General features: G+C 37.0%; 1 protein-coding gene across 8 annotated transcripts in view; it reads right to left on the reverse strand.

The window, feature by feature from the left end:
* The window catches only part of NBEA (neurobeachin), a 582,506-nt gene that overhangs the window by 67,682 nt on the left and 495,259 nt on the right, over positions 1-19,565 (reverse strand). For all 8 annotated transcript variants that reach the window (XM_058670864.1, XM_058670863.1, XM_058670859.1 and 5 more), the window contains 2 exons: positions 15,863-15,982; positions 2,840-2,992 (listed from right to left, as the gene is read on the reverse strand). In XM_058670864.1, the coding sequence (XP_058526847.1) occupies positions 2,840-2,992; positions 15,863-15,982 (273 nt within the window). The remainder of the gene's footprint in view (positions 1-2,839; positions 2,993-15,862; positions 15,983-19,565) is intronic.

Here is a 19,565-nt window from a genome sequence, read left to right on the forward strand (position 1 = left end):
CAGGGAGGGAGGCAGTGAAGGATGGAGGAAGAGGAAGAGACAGAATTTTTTCACATTCAAATTTATTTCCCAGATGTCTGTGATAGATGCCTGCAACAGACATGACTGGGTCAGAACAAAACCAGGAGCAGGAGCCTGGTACACAATCCAGCTCTCCCACAAAGGTAGCAGGGACTCAGTTACTTGAGCCAGCACCTGCTGCCTCCCATGGTGCAGATTAGCAGGAAGCTGGAATGATGAATACAGCAGAAACCTAAAAACAGGCACCATGATATGGGATGTGGGTGCCCCAAATGGCACTGCACTAAATACCCAACTAGTACATGCTTATTGCCAACTACTACATTCAGGCTCGAGTTCTGGGCATTGTAAATACATTCAAATAATATGATTCAACATATGAGATTTAAGGGGGCTTCAATAATTTATTGAAATAAAATATTTTTAAAAAACTACTTTTTGGAGATGTAAAATGTGGTTACAACACAGAAGGCAGCGCATGATACACAATGAAATTCAATGAAAGTTACACAAAATTGGGGAGCACATAGAAAAAATATACATTATACAACATTCAAATCTAAGAGAAAGTGTATTAGGGATTGTGTAGGGCCACCTTGGGGGAATATAGATGGTTGGGGAAATGAAATGAAATATTAAAGGGTGTGGGTTCCTCCCCCCTGGGTAAGCGTGTCACGAGGGAACCTGGGGAACGAACGGGGCCTTAGGGCTAGCTCCGCCCCATGGCCATATGCTAAGAGGTGGGGCGAGTTTGGGAGGGATCGGAACCTTGGAACCTGGACCAGAAGCCGCTGGGCTGCCCCACAGGACTCTGCGTGGTCCTGGGGGGCGGCCCAGCCAGGCCGGATCCGAGAACGAGGATTCAGCATGCCAGGACCACCGCCGCAAGGCAGTGAGGGGGTCCCTGGCTATGGGCAGCCAGTGCACCAAATGGTGCCAGGCTCTGCCTGCTGGCCACCCGGCGGCGAGCTTCGGAGTTTTTGTTATCAGAAATTGCTGCTTAGGGCCATCCTTAAATAAGGCCAGCCTTTGTGTAGGTGAGAGATAATTTTCTGTGTATTCCCAGTAATAGTAACCATAAACACTAGGGCAATAGTGGGACAGAGACCTGAAGGTTTGAATGAGAGCACCCATAAGAACTATTAGAGCCAGACTGATCCACCAAATAAACCAGGACCCAGAAGCTCGAGAGGACTAGTAGGGAGACAGTGGGCACCTCCTTCATAGTTTCTTTTAGGATCCCTGCAATCGAGCTTTCGGTCTCTGGAAGATAAACATCAAATGACAGAGGACAGAACAAGTCAACGACCACCTCAGCTGTGTGTTGACAATGAAAAAATCAGGCAACTGGAGACTATATGATGGACAATGTCAATCAGTGGATTCTCCAACGACCGCATTGTGCCTAAAGTGGTGAGACTGGCAACACTACAGTTCTGTAGAACTATCAAAACCACTTTGCCGGCTCTGCCTTTGGACCAGAGATGGTCTCCCCAATAAACTGATGGACATTTTTGGACAATGGGATGCGGGTCTTCTTGCCTGGTGGATGCGCGCAGTGGGGGAATCCCAGCTGAATTTGATCCGTGGTGGTGCAACAAGGTTGAGGAATACATTATGGTGGTGGTGGGGGAAGAATCTCAGGGCCTATAGAACCATGACACATAATGCAATGTAATAAAAAAAAAAACCAAAAATGTAATATGGCAACGGGGTGGGGCGGTCCACCAAGGGGGGAGGGTACAGGGAGGGGTTGGGCAAAAAATTAAAAAATGAATAAATAAAAAAAAAGGGTGTGGGTTTCTTTAGGGTATGATAAAAATGCTCTAAAATTAATTGTGATTATAATTGTAAAACATTTTGAATAAACTAAACTATGTTTCTTTTTACTTTAAATGTGTGAACAGTAAGGTAGGTAAGTTATATTTAGCAAAGCACTTACAAGAAGAGGGATAGAGCCATGAACATTGCAACATGTGGACCTTATTTGAATTGACTCAAATAAGGTATAAAACAAAGTAATACATGTTTATAAGAAAGCTGGAAAAATTTGTGGTTAGTTTAAATAGAGTTAAATACATATTTCAAGATACTAGTTTTATTGATACAATTCCTTAATTGACAAGAACAATATTAAACAAGAAATTATATTGTAAATGGTTAATTGCCATGTAGCATGACCTCGTTGTGATTAAAATATCTTTAAACATGTATATAAATATATTGAGATCTATAAAATTCCCACATGTAAACAACCTATTTAGACACTTATTTGAATATCCAGACATCTGCTGCTGTACAGATAAAAATGTAACATTTCCTAAGATTACCTACAAACTGCATGCTCTCCCTATAGTCAAGTATATTGCATCATAAGTTATCTTTCACAGCTCAAGTTTCCTTCAGGTAAATATGTTCAACTATGATCTTTTCCTATTTATGCATATTTTTGCATGTAAACAGTGTGTAGATAGAGCCAATAGACAAAAATAAAGAATAAGCATTTATGGGAAGCATTTGGGGATCTGTTACATTAATCTGCAGTTGCACATTTGATTGCCTTTTGTTAAGGAATTAAATGTAAATGAATTACCATTCATGACTAGTCTTCATTTAAGGAAATCTACTCAACCAAACAGAAGACTGTCAAAAGCCCACAGTATAAACAATTCTTCATTCTTTTCTTAAACTTTAACCTTGTATTTATAGATTGTAATTTGCAATCTGTAATACTTAAAAGCAAAACTGCAGAATAAGTTAACTTCCTTATTACCTTCTCAAGTAAAACAAACAAAAAATACAACAAAATCTTTCTTACCATTCTGTTGATCCGTACAAAGTCTTCAGGTTTTTTTGCCCAAGGGGGAAGGTCAACATCATTTACTACCACTTCATCTTCTCTGACTCCAAGATTATATCCATTGCTGTTGACAAACATCTCTGGCAGGTAGTAGAACTCAGGAATTAGCTCCTGAGAGGAATGAAAATATAGCACATTAAACCATTCTGTGGAAATCAGAGGGATAAAACTATTAACTCATAACTTCTTAAGTATGAATTGAATTACACAAATATTTTGTTTGAAGTCTATATTACTTAATTGGATTTTTAAGGATCTAAATAGACAAACAATTCTCTTAAATAATTTTCTTCAAAATATGTGCTTACAGTGCAGAGCATTATAAAATATTACCCATTTTAAACCTTATCCTGCCACAAATTAAGAGAAACGGATATACAAATGGACAATAATTCACTAGTACTAGTACACAGGTATGTAAAACTAGATCAAGCTCTTGCTTTGAAGCATTTTCTGAATAGAATACACTACAGTAAATAAAAAGTCTGTTGTCAGTATTTGTCAAAACTCACACACATTTTCTATTTTTTCTTTTTAATTACACTTGCGATTATATTTCTGCAGAATTCATAGTTTGCTTTTCTGACTTGACAAAATCAATCTGGATACCTACCACTGAGTACAATGAAGAGACAATGTACAACATGATAATAAGCTTAAATTATTTAATGCGAGCTACTGGAATTGTAGGTTCTTAGTAAACTGAAACAAAGATAATTTGCGTTACTTGCATGTATGTTTGGCCTATGCAAACTTGAGACTGATGTACAGCATCCACAAAAGGGTTTGTGCTACTTTAAAATAAGTCTGACACTGATGTGAGCTGATTTTAACATCTTAAAAAGACCTAATTTGCTGCTCTTGTTTTGAGCAAAAACTATATATAAATAAATAAATAAAAACGAAAAAACCAAGCCAATTAGGAGAAAATGAGAAACAAAAAAAATTTGTAGATTTTTTTATGTAAACCATCTATAAGTAATCTTTATTCAAGTATTAACATGTTGCTAAATTGACTTCAAATTATACTGCAAGAAGAATAGGTCATTTGTTTTTGTAATATGATAAACTTTGATGGCACAGTACCTGAAATTTGAATCCCATTGTGTTTTTCTCTTGAGATGCTTAGAAAAAATTAAAACCATCAGAAATAGGAGTCTTAAATAGATTGTAACAAAGGTATACAAAAGCTTTCTCTAAATTTTCCCACTAAAACCAATATCTCTAGTGTAGCAAAATAAGAGTGTAGCTTAGTAACACTGTGTGATTCTGAGCATTATCCATTCATATGACATTGATTGTGAATCATAATATGATAAGACTTATTTTGTCTAGCATATTGGGAGCATCAACAAATGGGCCCGGTGCAATGGCCTAGCAGCTAAAGTCCTTGTCTTGCACATGTCAGGATCCCATATGGGTGCCGGTTCTATACCCGGCAGCCCGGGTTCCCATCTAGCTTCCTGCTTGTGGTCTGGGAAAGCAGTCAAGGACGCCCTAAAGCCTTGGGACCCTGCACCCGTGTGCGAGATCTGGAAGAGGCTCCTGGCTCCTGGCTTTGGATAGGCTCAGCTCTGGGCATTGCGGCCGCTTGGGGAGTGAATCATCGACGGAAGATCTTCCTCTCTGTCTCTGCTCCTCTTTCCAATAAAAATAAATCTTTGAAAAAAATAAATCTTTGAAAAAAATTCTGCATAAATTAAGCTTAATTTTTAAGAATCAGAGGTTTAAATAGAACAAAACTCACTTTATACTTTCTTGACAAGTATTAATTTGTATAATAAAGGTTTTGAACGCCAGATACTATAATGGGTACTCAGAAAACAAAAAGTGAGCAAGACATTGCCTTTCTGTCAAATAATTCAGACTCTAGTCTGTGGGGCAGAAGTATAAAAAGGTGGTTATAATGTACACATATGATTGATGTGGAAGATTGGAGCACGGTTTGGAGCACTTCAAGAAAGCTTGAAAAGACTTCACTGGGGACATGGCTATGATAAACAGCAGAGAAAAAGCAAAAAGAATGTCATGAAGTATCACAAAGTGATGAGAAACTGACTTCTTACAGGATATGGTGTATGTGGTGAATAGGTCGAGATGATCGGTTAAGACTGTGGGAGGTGGATGGAGCTGGATAATGAAAGGAGTTTTACAAAGATAGGGCTGCCTGAATTTTATCTTACTGGCAAGAGAAAATTTTAATAATAGTTTATTGATCAAACCTGTTTTACAGTAAGATATCGAGTGATAGGTAAAGGATGGGTTGGTCTCTTCTCATATGTGCATGCAGCGAGAACAAGAGGCAGCAGGCAGCATGAGCAAGACCAGAAGGAAAGTGAAAACCATTAGTGTAAGTGAACATATGTAGGGCTTTATCGTGGAACAGTCATCTGCAACTGAGTTGCGATGGTAGGTAAGAAGGTGGGAGGGAGTCAGCTAAGCTTTGGGTCTAGGCTTGTGTAGAAAGCAGGAAATCAGATGGCACACACTGAGAGGCAAATCTATATTAATAATTGACTGACGAGGACGGCCCAAAGCTTTGGGACCCTGCACCCGCATGGGAGACCCGGAAGAGGTTCCTGGTTCCCAGCATCGGATCAGCGCGCACCGGCCCGTTGCAGCTCACCTGGGGAGTGAAACATCAGATGGAAGATCTTCCTCTCTGTGTCTCCTCCTCTCTGTATATCCGGCTTTCCAATAATAATAAAAAAATCATGTTTGCCTTAATTTAAGATGACACGATGTTATGTGTAACATGTTATGTTAGGTATGTTATATGTTGTGTATAAACTAAAATTGAAATGTCAATGAGGTGGTCACAGAAGGTGGTTAAGAACTTGCATTTACTTTTAACATATTGGTTACTCATTACTATGTCAATTAATTCCATAATGATGTAAATTTTTGCTGATGGTATGTTGGAGCTTTTAATTGATCGGGATGATACTCTGCTGGCTCTGTCTTCAGACCAGAGAGGGTATACCTAAGAAGCCGTTGAACTTGACTGGACAATAAGATGCTGGACTCTGTGTTTGGTATATACTTGCAATGGGGGAATCTCAACTGAACTTGAACTGTGGTTATGCAACAAGGTGGAGGAATCCACCATGGTGGGAGGGTTTGGGGAGGGGTGGGGAGAATCCAAGTACCTATGAAACTGTGTCACATAATACAATGTAATTAATGATTTAAAAATAATAAATAAATTAAAAACAAAAACAAAAACAAAAAACAATCGACTGTACAAGATGTAAGACCATATGGGTTGTGTGAGAAAGAATTCCTGCAAAATTAATATAAATGAATGTAAATTTTCAGCGACAAAAGTGGAAATGGAACTGAAAGCAAAACAATGAGGAGACAAACACACTTTCTTGCTCAATATGTTATTGCTTAATTGAAGGAAAAGACATGGACAAATGACATCTCAGCAAAAAACCTGTGAGCAATGATTAAAATGAGTTTGTTTTCCAGACTGGGTAACCATGACCGCGCCTATCTATCACTGAATTGGCAATCTGCTAAAGGATTATGATCACTGACGGCAAGGCATAAGAGTCATCACTCTCCTTATGGATTTGTTCCCATTCAGAAATGCAAAGCTATTATCTTATGACTTCACTGTGTGACTACAGGGCATACCGTTTTCGCCTACTTTTACTCAATATTAGGAAAGACACATAAGAAATAGTAAGAGATTCAGAGAAGGCAAAGGCTACTGCTGTTTGCATATTGCGTGTTCCTTATGTGACACTGAAGAGAGGTAACATTTCAAAAGGTCTAAAGGAGGGAGAGGAATGTGAACTCAGAGCATTGCTCGTCTGGAAGGTGCTTTATATGTAATAGACTCATACAAGTCAGATATCTTCCTTGTGGCCTTCCATCACTTGCTTTTGTTTGTGACCTATCTCTAAAGTGAGACTACATAAATAAGCTTCCTTTAGGACAGAGTTACAGGGTGGTATTTAAAAATGATAAGAGAAACACAATTAAAAGACACTTGCTTTGGTGCAAAAATATTCTGAAACCCATGCATACTTTTTCATAATGTTAATTTCCCATCTAATCTTTGAAAATTCTCCAATTTATCTGCATCAAAAGTAAACTCACTTTCAATGAACCATTTGAATTACACCTGTATATTCACAAGGATATAATAACACAGATTTATTTTTTTATTTGAACAGTCCAAAGAGTCTCAATTTACTATCCAATGTATTGTTACTTTATATAGTTTTTCCTATATTGTTTCCCATCCTTTCCTGTGGAGCAGGGCCATGTGAAATGTGGGATTATTAACTTATACTTTACTGTAAGATTTCATTGCATGTCAATAGAGCAGACTTACAAAAGCATAGGAAACATAAGATTTTATGTAATTAACAGTAAGCTTAACCCTAGTTTTATGAGGTTTGTATTTTACTGAATCCTTCTTGCTGCTGGTGTTACATTTTACATACAGAAGGTGCTCATTAAGTATTAAACTATTGGACAGATTAGCTAAGGTGATCTTAATATCACTAAAAACCTTTACAGGAATGCGCAGATGTCAGAAGACTACCTCAACACAGGAGAAGACTCAATGAAGAATTTTATTAAAGAAAATTGACGAAACTTGAAATTAATTTTGCTGTTTTTTGGGGGGATTTTTGCACTATTAAAAATGTTATCTTGCTTATTTAACTATTCTTAGCTCAGTTTTAAAAGGTTCAATATTGTAAAGAGTTTTATTTAAATGCAGAAAAGCTGGTTTTAAAGTCTGCAATAGAACTGTTCCCAAATTGCAGAAGTCACAGAAGAAAAAGTTCACTTTCTAAAGTTCATTTCATTTTAAGTATTCTAGAAAGGAGGACTAACTTATGTGTAGCCTAGAGTAATTGGGTATTTTTAAAGCTATTTGCACTTCAGGTTTTGGTTTACATATAAGTACACAATCAGTCTCAACAGAATGGTTTAAATTAAATTGGAACTTAACAGCTTTATTGAACTTCATTAACTTGAAGATTTTCTCGAAGGTGGTTGTAAAACTCACTCCCATACCTTCAGCCTTGTAGCATTTCCAAGTGAAGGTTCCTCACATAAGTCATGGAGTCTAGTCCCTGCTTTCTGCACAGGAACTAATTTGTTCCAACACACACAATGGGCAAAGTGACACTTGGGGTTTCTATCAAAGCTTAGCACTGAAAAGGTTTTGCAGTTTCTGTGTCCACCAAGCAGTCGTTATCACATAAAGTAGTGTAGCTATTTTACTAGAGAGATTCTGTAAGATGCAGACACGCCTAGACAGTTGTGAGATGTTTCCATCACCTAAGATGAGGCATAGGACATGTGAGCAAAGTTACTTTGTTTTTTTTCTGGCCCTGGCTAAGCTGATGCCACTATCATTGTGTATAGTAAAGAGATGAGCTACCTAAGCTGAGTCTTACCTCTGACTATCCAATTACAAACAAATCAATTGGGTTTTTTTATTAATTATTTTACATTATGTGACAGTTTCATAGGCTCTGGGAATCCCCCCACCCCTCCCCACGCCCCTCCCCCCTGGTGGATTCCTCCACCTTGATGCAGTATTACAGTTCAAATTCAATCAAGATTCTTTCCTTGCAAACGTATACCAAGCATAGAGTCCAGCTACTTATTGTCCAGATGGGTTGAACAGTTTCTTGGGGAGACCATTTCTGGTCCGAAGTTAGAGCTGGTAAAATATCATCCCAGTCAATTAAGAGTCCCAATATAACATCAACAGCAATTTGCAACATTATGGAATTGACATGGTTTTGAGTAACCAGTATGTTTTTTTTTAAACACCTTTTTTTGCTTTAAAAACATAAGACTTCTTGTACAATAAAGCATAAGCATGTTTCATCTACAAAGTCAGAATATCTTCCTCATGGAACACACAGGAAGAAAGCAAAAACACACACATGGCAAAGTAGTCACAGATTACCTCTAAAATAATTAAGACTTTCGGCCAGAAAAATTAATCTTTTGAAAACAAAAGTATAACAATAACAAAAAGCCATATTTTGAGATTGTAATAAGCTTGTAAATTGCTTTAAGTACGATGGGTATTTTGATGATATTAATACTTTCAATATATAGGAATTTGATTTTAACAGATAATTTTGTACTATAAGTAACCAGTATGTTAAAAAAAAAAAGCAAGTTCTTAACCACAACCTATGATTAGCTCATTGACATTTCAATTTTAGTTTGTATACAGGACCGGCTGCTATATACGTTAAAATGGCTATAAGGTACCATTCAGCTGTCTCGTGTCTATTTCATTTTAGTATTTAGCCATTTGTTGTGTTGAAGTATAATTTTGCTGATCTTGGCAGATTTTAGGATAATCTAGACTGGCTTGTAACTCTAACTAGACATTTGTCGACAATTAAGGTGCAGAACATTTTTTGGGGGGGTGGTGTGCAGGAAAATCCTCAACACCATGGTGAGGAGTGACTAATCTTTGTGTCCCACCCAGCGAGGCATGAGCCAACCCACGCCAGATTCCAAGCTCTACTTTTTGTTGTTTGTCTATTTATTTTAGGTTTTTTTAGTTGGTATGATTGTTTGTTTGACATACCATATGATCCAGCAATAGCACTCCTAGGGATATATCCAAAACATCTCCTACACAAGAAACCAACATGCACGCCCATGTTCATAGCAGCACAATCTACAATCGCAAAAACCTGGAAGCAACCAAAATGCCCATCAATAGAAGACTGGATAAGAAAGCTATGGTTCATCTACTCTATGGAATACTACTCAGCTATTAAAAAAAAAAACGAAATGCAGTTCTTTGTGGTCAAATGGGCCCGACTGGAATCCATCATGCTAAGAGAAATGAACCAATCCCAAAAGGTTAAATACCACATGTTTGCCTTAATCTGAGATGAAAAGATGACAACTTGGCAGATAGTACCTGTATACTGTAATATTAGTGCAATCCCTAACAACCTGTGTCCAATGCAATAAGATAATGCGATATAATCTATAAACCAACAATTAATGTCAGAATACTTAAGATCTACATCGAAAAACTGTAAAACCTACTATACCCTCAATACGCTATGTTAATCCGTAATGGGGGGGGGAGTGCAGGGAAGTCTTTCAGGACCATAAAAAGAGTGAGGAAAAAGTACAATATAGCCTATCAAGATCAAATCTGGTAATTCATAGACAACAGACTCAAAGCGGCACTAAACAATAGTAAAACTACTATACCAATGCATGAGGGGGGAATCAGGTGCGATCCTGACAACCTCTTAATAGGAGGTCATGTGCGTGGAGCAGGGGGGCACTCCAGAGTGGAGCAGGTGGTAAGGAGGAAGCTTGGATCCCAACCATGAAGACTCCCAGAACTTCACCACAAACTATTAATACGAGCAACAAGGACTATATCCCAACTGCCAAGGAGGCCATAGGGAATTGGATGCCCTCAGAGGCCGAGTACTCTGAGGTCACCCACCCCCAACCTGAGCTTCCGCAGGGGATGGAAGAAGTCCAAACACTACCGTGCAGAAACCAACGTCATCGGAAAGACAACCAGAAGCCCTGAGCGGTCCGCAGAAACAGAAGAACAATAAACATCCTTCAGGACCAGGGAGGAGAGCTTTCTCTGGTCCGAGCCTGGCTCCACCTCTGGACCCCCACTCTCCCTAGCAATCACCATTGGGATCGCTCCGAAAACCCCTCATAGCAAACAAACAATTGGTTTTGTTTTGAGCCCAAACGTTTTAGGGTGATTTGCTCTACACTTGAAGTGAAATACTTGAAGTAAAATAAAAACTTGAAACAGATGGCAGTGGCTTTGCGATGAGGTTGCAGGCAGGAGTTAGAAGGGTGGGGAGGAGGTTTCTAGTTGAGTGTGGAAGGTATGCAAGGAAATTAGTATTGGAAGCTGAAGACAAGCAAACCATGTTGTGTAGTGGTATAAAAATGAACAAGATTATCTTTTTCAGTTTTCTAAGACACAGAAAGTGTCAACTAAACTTGGGCTTCCAGCCAAGGAAACCACCAGGTAGGATGCTGTGTGACCAAAGGGTTCTTTGAACAGTTTGTAGATTAGATGTGGCAAGAAAGACAAGCTAAGGAGAAACTGGCTCTGATGCACTACTTTATGAAATGCAAGGATTTGAGACAATATCTTTCACTGGTAAAATATTCTCAAAGTTAAGAAATAGGTTCAAGACTAAGACCAGTTCCAAAATATTACAAATAAAACATGGCCATAGGGGAGTGTCCAAATGAAGGGGGTGGCTGTTAAAATCTGATTAAAAGATAAGAGTTTTACAGACTTACTCAGACATCTCACCAGGAAACAAACTCTATTTCTCCTCTCCCTGCATCTGGGCTGAGTACCTGATATGCTTTGACCAATAGAATGTTTCAGAGGTAAAAACACTCTGTGATCCTGGGGACAGGCATCAAGTGGCCCATCAGGTGCCATTTCTTTCTTTTTCTTTAAAAATGTCTTGGTGCCAGTTACCAAAAAGAAAAATGTGGTGATCTTTTTGGCAGAACAGAGATGACAAGGTAGCCCTTTGCTCTTCCAGCCATTCCAGCCATACCAGATGTATGGGTGAAGTCATCTCAAAGATTGTACAATAAGAGACCATTCCAGATAACCCCATGAGGACCAGAGGCAAGGTGTATCTGATATGCCTTGCTTCAACTGCAGACTAGTGAATAAATATATATTGTTTAAGTTTCAAGTTGGTTTGTCACATGGCAATGGATGATTACAATATTCCTTGACTGGCCAATTAGTCCAAACCAGCAAGTGTGATTAGATAAGATGATGATTGCAAAGAACTGAAGCAGTGCACACTCACTAAAGCACTGGACATGACCCAGTGGATTAAATGCTGGTCTAGCTTCCTCTCCACTTGCCTAAGTTTGAACTTAGACAAACCACTTCATATCTGGGAATCTCCTTAACAGAAGAAAGATAGTAATAGCTATATCTAAGGATTTTTTTTTTTTTGCGGGCTGTATCAAGTAATGAACAAGCAAGCATATTTCCATACTATTAACTGTTATTAAAAAAAATGAGATGTACAGTTACGGCTTGGAAGTGCACCCCCATGAAAACACAGTAGATACTGGCTTGCCTTAAGACAACTGTTTTTCTGCTTACTCTCTTTCCATTCAGAGCCTTCTGTTAATCAGCTTCTTCTCAAAGAAACAGTCAAGTAGCTAAAAATGTCAAAACGCATAACCTTGCAAAGATGCCAAAATTTCTAAATCAATGCAAAATGAATCTCATAACAGGCATTTTGTGTCTATAAATGTTATTTCTAGTTTAACAGCTACACTAAAACCCGATGGTATAGTTAACAGTATTATATGTGTTCTGCCAAAAATAAGAAAATATCCTCAAAGACAATTTCTAATTTATAGGCTTATGACAAGTTCAAGCTGCTGAGAAATTGGACTTGAAAATATGTCTGAGAATGATAGAAGACCACTATTAACACTATCATAATTGTATACCTATTGCATCAAATCTGACATTTCAGCTTAATACATTTTGCTGAGAGAGTATACCATTTTATGGCTTCCTAGTGAAACAAATCCAACCCAGACGTTTTCACTTTTCTAATATAATTCACTGCAAGGTTCTAAAGCTGCCATCTCTTTTCTTCCCTTTTTTTTTCCACTCAAAAGATTGATGCCCTGGCATTCATTAATTCCAAAGAGCTCATAATGGGTCAATGAGTCAGTGGTGAGCACCTCCATTAACTGTATTAATTTACACTATGTCACCTTAATGACATTTTGTCACAGCTACCTTTTCTGACATCTATGCAGCTATTCAAAAAGTAATATAACAACTTTTGAAGGCATTAAGGAAAATTAGTGCAAGAACTTCAGTAAGGTGAATGTCATTGTAACCAGACCATGTTAGGGAAGAGAAATTAAAAGAAAATAAATAAAGTAGAAACTAACTGGTCTGATTGCACCCGAGGCCCTCTCCTGAGAGGTCATTCAATAGTATGCCTGCTGCCCCAGCTTGCATTCATTAACAGAGAAAAAGAGTGACAGTAATAGAGACAGAATAAAACCATCTACTGCATTCATGTTCTCTATTATAAGACTCTGACTATGATATTATACAAATAATTTGCACTTTTGTAAGTGGAAATACACTTCATTCAAAATATACCAAAATCTGTAACACAGTTCAGGTATGATAAAAAAAATAGGCTTAACATACAACATGCTTGCCTGCCAAATCAGGTATTATTTTAGGGGAAAAATGTCATATTCTTTCATCAATATTTTAAAACATTATTTTAGAAAATTTTCATTATCATCACCTTCTACCAAAAAAGCGTTATCCTCTCTTTAACATGCCTGTCAACAGAACCTGAAGTTCTGTGCTGTAAAGATCATTTCAGCTGACTTCTCCCTCTCTCGTCCTCTCTTTCACATACACACACACCTGAAATACACTTGCAATACAATAATCTGCAATTTCAAGGATCTTTTTTAAATGGGTAAGAGCAAGACATATGACCCAACTGCAAAATGGGCAAAACATATAAAGAACAAAAGAATTTTTTCACTTCCTAAGTGCTCAACAAAAATTCCACTATTATAATAGTGATGTTGTGAGAATGAGATGGAGAAAACATCCATTCATACTACTACAGGGAGTGATGAGCATCTTTGAGGCTATCAGCTTAGCATTATTTTTAATAAATTTAAAATTTATATAGTTTTTTGACCCACCAGCTTCATTAACAAAAATTATCCTTGATGTATACACAAAGTTCATCAAATTGTCTGTGCAAGGATGTTTACTTCTGCCTCATATTTGATAGTAACAATCAGAGATAAAGACAAATTCTCCATTAACCAGAAACTATAAGCATAAGTAACTTGCTATGTATATTGGATGCAGCCTTTAAAAACAAAAGATAGAGCTCCACAGTGAGATAGTCCAGATATATTATCATACAATATGAAAGGTTCAGAGGTGGTGGTAGGAGAAAACTGAAAATGAAAGCAATCTGTGTAATGTCAAGCTGGGGAAATGAGCTCCTCATGAACCAATTAAGTCTTGAAAGAAAGAAAAAAGGACATGTTTGTTCAGTATGACTGCTGGAGAGCACAAACCATAAAGCCTCTCGCATCAGCGAGAGCCATGTTGGTCTTTGTCCTGCATTTCAGACCCTGGGAGTCCACACTACCACAATTAATTACAAAACGTGAATGTTTCTGAAATGGTTCCCAACAGGAAAACTGTTGGAAGACTCTAGGGAGTAGCCTGGTACCTGGGCATTGGTGATCAAAGCCCGAGTTATAGCTAGTTGAGATATCTGGTGGTCTGAATTTAATAGTCTTAGCAGAGAAAGCAAGATCCAAAAAACTGCAACTCTACAGATAAGTTAGAACAAATGACCCATTGACCCACTGCGGGTGTGGACATGCGAGAGGGAATCTTTGCACTTAATCGAAAAGTTTGTTTTCTTCTGTGATGGTAAAAAGTAACAGCAAGCAGGTATTTTCACTTAAAATAATTTTATATAATATGAAACAGCTCTGACTTAAGATATAAACAACCATAAACATGAGAGGAAGCCTTCAAATACATATAAAGGCATTTAATTCATCTATAAATTTTCCTGAGTGCCTTTTATTAAAATTCTTCTAGCACTAGATCCTTTTGCTTAATGAGAGCTTGTGGACTCGCGTTTTCTATATTAATTTTCAAACTTATTAAATAATAGATTATATCTTTGAATTTACTGGCTGAAAACTGGTACAAAATGATACTTTATGGATATTTTAATTACTCAGTAAAGTTAGAAGACTGTTAGGAGAAAAATGTAGGCCTTCAGAACTTAATGTGAGGATGCATGTTAAGTGCTCTTTTTTCTGATTATGTTTATGTTGCTTTACATGGTAATATTAATTTATGTGAACTTTAATGACAATAAATAAAGCACAAAGATATGCTATGTAACATTGGGCTCCATTTCCTTTGTTTCCTGTTTTGATAATGAACTGAATAACTGGTATTCATCCAGTTTTCTTGTGGCTTGTAATACTATAATTGCTCTTTACAAGTCTTTTGCAATAGATAAGCATAAATAAGTAAAAGAGAATTTTGACTTCCACTCACTACTTTTTGTTGGCTACAGATCCTAATTGGAATGACACTGTGACATTTTATATTGAGTGACAGTAATGGGGAAAAGCTATACTGAAGAAAAAGGGGCTTAAAATAAGAAACACATTTACCTATGGAAAAACTTCATCATGTAACTATATTTGCAGAAAAAAAATGGAGAAAGATGGGAGAACAAGCATATTTTGAATACAATATTTTTCTTATCCTTTAAAAAACCCTTAAAATCTGTACAAATGAAAACAAAATCTTTGTATTTAATAATAGTTAAATAGTACCAACTGTACAACTCTTCTCTCAGGCTGTTCCTGGTTATCGTATGTGTGTGTTGTTTTAATCTAATGTGTATTGTTGCATAGTATCCCCAGGCACAGTCAAGTAAAAGCTAAGGCTGTGCAGAAAAGCCTACATTTTAAATGGGTCTTGTCATTAATGCTTTATTAATTGCCCCAGGCTAAGCAAACCCAAAGCTGGGCAAGCTATAACAATATGACACATTAAGGTCAAATCCAATTCCTGCTGTGTTTTATGGAATGGGCCAAATATTGAGTGAACAGCAGGAAAGGCAATTTATAGGCTATTCTTTCCATCTCCTGATTATTCGATCTAAATTAGATAGGAATTTCTTGAAAACCCTGAGAAATAAAAAAGAATTAAGAACCATTTTCTATGATGCTCAGTTATTTCCTTTTAAAGATGTTAGATGTAGCATATAATTTTAATGTGATAGAACAAAGCTGCAAAATAAAATCTGCTACACATGCAAACAAAAGAAATCAAAATCTCAACATATTTTGCAATAGCATTAATTAATATCAACAAATTCAAGAGCCTACCTTTACATCAGATGTATCTCTCTGACTAGTTCTCCAAGACCTTGCCACCGATGAGAAGGTTCGATCCGGATGGTCAAACTTCCCATCATTGGCATTGAGGAAGAAAGTTGTGAAAGGTTCCTAGGTAAAAAAAATAAACAAAATAAAATAGAATGTAAATTTCAAAATGTATCATTTTATGCATAGCTGCCTTTGTTCTTTTGTAAAATGTGTCTCTGAAATTCTACTGAGGGAAAGTACACTGTGTTCCTGGTAAGATCTCCACACCAACGTGTTAGGAGATGCTGTCTGGACCAATGGCACAACTACAGCATCCATCTAATGATCTTTTAAAATATTTGTTTAAAACTCTTCAATAGCTCTTTGGAGCATATCGAAGGAAGCCTGCACTGTTACTTTGTCAAAAAAAAAATTGAAGAAAAAAAAACGGCCTGAGTGGTTGTGAAACCTGCTCCAACCCTCTTCCCATTCTCTTACTCATTTTGTAAGGTCTGACCATTTTTTGCTCCACTTCTGTTCTCATGTGTGATACTTCTTTTGCCTCATATAGACTCACTCCTTTCCCTTGCATCTTCACCTGGCTAAACTATTTTTATCATATAAGTCTCAACCAATACACTACTTTTTTCTCTGAAAGATGTTCTTTGATTTACTACAACTCTCCAATATGCTCAAATAGTAGCGTCTGTTTCCTCAAATAGCACTGATGCATTTATCACACTGTCATATAGTTGATTGCTATCTTGTCTATTATTTCCCCACTGGGAATAGGTTTCATATCTATCTTCTTCATTGTGTTATCTGCAGCACTTACAGTAAATCCTGACACAGAGGAAGTTGCTCAACATATAATCCCTTTGATGGAAGGAAGAAAATAAAGCAAGTGCAATTGAGATGCCTGAACTCCATTCTTTCTTGTATTCTGTGACTATTCCCTTAGGAAATCATAGTGTCTCTCAAGTACTATGTATTGCCATAGTTGGAAAACTGGGAATAACTATATTGCAAAGTCTGAATGTGTTTAATTTTTCTGTGATTTCTATCTTGGGAGGGAGTCATTTTTTTATGTCATTAACTTGACTTCCAAATTTCAGTGGATTGAATAGTATTTATTCTTACCATAGATTTCTTACTAAAATTGTAATAAATATGAATATATTTCTCTTCCTGTATTTTGGTAAGTCCAGGGTGAATTACATGTCATTCCAAGCTACATAATGCTCATATTTCTCATCTTTTAGTCTTTTTAAATATGTGATTTTTTTCTTAGTCTTGTGTAAAATAGTTAATATTTCCTGTTCAGTGCTGGATGATAGTGAAATATGATTCAAGAGGTAAGATTTAGAAAGATACAGTGCACACAGGTAGCAGAGGCAGCATTGTTCATTCACCTGGAAATAGATATGCATCTAGGAAACTCACCCTGCTCTTTAGGATTTTAAGTGATACGAGAGACAAACAGATATGACCAGAATTAATTTATGATTAATAATTCTACCATATGACTTTAACCAATTTTCTTTGAAGACGTTCAACTAACAATAAAAAATAAGGTTGTGGGTGCAGTAATTTGCTCGCGGAATTAAAACAAATTAAAATGGGAATACCATTATTTTAGAAGCAGCAATGGTAAACTGGATGAAATATGACAGATCTAAGTGTGAATTTTGGCATAACTACCTTTCTTGGACAAGTTACTTAAACTCCAGTAATCATGTGAGTAACTCTCTTCAATTCTTCCATCTATATAAACTGGGACTGACAAAACCTTAAGGGAAATTATGAGAATTAGATTAAAGAAAATAATATGAAGAGAGCCTTAGCTATCATTACAAAATGACTAATATGGGGGTGGGCATTAGGCCTGGTGATTATGAGGCCTGGTTATAGTGCCAACATTCCATATCAGAATATTTGGATTTGCCATTGGGCTCCAGTTCCTGGTTCCAGATTCCTGTTCATCTGAATCCTGGAAGACAGTAATGATGGCCCTAGTAATTGGGCTCTTTATATCCATGTGGGAAACCTGGGTTGATCTCTCAGTTTGAGCCTGGCCCAGTCCTAGTCATTGTGGGCATCTGGTGAGTGAAATGGTTAATGGGATCTCTGTCTATCCCTCTGTCAAAATAATCAAATCAAATTAATAGGAAAGTAAGAAGCAACTGCTTTGCATTGTGCAAGAATTTAACGCTTGGATTCCCGCCAAACTGCCAGATTACTCCATTCTGAGTATACTTATAATTTTTTAGATTTTACTCATGCATGTAACCTTAGTACCATGCTTGGCTCACAGCATTTAATAAATGTTTGTTGAATGTATCTAGACTTGTACTTGTTATAGGTCTCAGTAAGACTTAGCTCCAAAATTAATGAGTTATTTAGACCTCAAAATCATAAGTAAAAGGTATTCAGAATATAGAAACACTATCTACAGTTTATGGTAAGGAGGTGAGACTAGAGAGATCCTTAGGCCACTGGGGATCACACTCCTGGATGTTGGTTCTATTACCACGTGAGAACTGGCAAGAGGGATGGTTATAAAACCTGATTTGGGCCCAACTTCTCTCTTTGCTTCTTGGCTTGCTACATGATTCTTCCTCTATCTGCATTCCACCATTGGTATTTACCACTCATAATAGGCCAAACCAATAGGGTCATACATTCTTGGACAGAAAAGAGAACCTCCAAATTTGTAAGACACATAAGCCATTTCTCTTCTCTTTCACATCCTTTGTTACAGTGACAAAAAATTTACTAACACGGTACGTTGGGAATGGGAAAATAAATATAGGAAAGTGAGGATCAGACATAGCTTTTCTTTTGTGTTTTTAACTACTGATAGAAATTTTACCTAAAAGCTGTAACTTCAGAATTCCCTTCTTCATTATTCTAGGATGCTGATGTAAGGCATTCATTGTTTTCTCTGGAGGTGGTAGGCAGAGATTAATTTAGAGGCATCAGACTTGTCTTTGTGCTTTTTAACTAGATGTGAGTGAAGACCTGTTTACACATGCAAAGCCTTAACAAAGAACTGCCAAGCATGGCACTGACGGGCAGGAAGAAATCTCAAGCTAAAAAGTTATTTTTATTTCTGATACCAGCATTTATGAATCTGGAGGCACTAAGAATCCACAGTTCACTGTTTTAAGTAACTTTTAAAAAGATATGATTAACAGCTGTTTTACAGCCACCTACTACACTACTGACATATATTCTCATTATTCCTGAAGGCCTCCATCAGTTCCAGTAGAAAAGGACTAATAGAAATTGATAACCTATTTGTTTATAAGTGAGTATTGATCTCTCCAGCTCTGATTATTCAGGAGAATAGTTTTTACTTTGTGTCTCTCTGTTACTTTCGAGATATAGTGCAAGGCTTTTCTTCTTCATTTGGTTCATGCTTACTAACACAGGAAGTCAAGTGTTATATTAAGAAATTTTTATATTTATTCATCCAACATGGGCTCGTGAAGCCATGTTCTGTGCGTACATCAGCATAACTATTTATTTCATCATTTTGCCAGAAAAACATTCAACTTGAAAGAAAAAACACAAAAACAATTAAACATGTAACATTAATTTCACAAATTAAAATGCTGGCATTTGGGGGCTTTAAAAATTTCAGGTTAGGTACTGTAATATAAAGAGATGATGGCAAATTTTCTTCTAATTATATGTAACTCAAGGTTACTTCATACATTTT

This window comes from Ochotona princeps, chromosome 12 (assembly GCF_030435755.1).
Source record: "Ochotona princeps isolate mOchPri1 chromosome 12, mOchPri1.hap1, whole genome shotgun sequence".
NCBI classification, from domain to species: Eukaryota; Metazoa; Chordata; class Mammalia; order Lagomorpha; family Ochotonidae; genus Ochotona; species Ochotona princeps.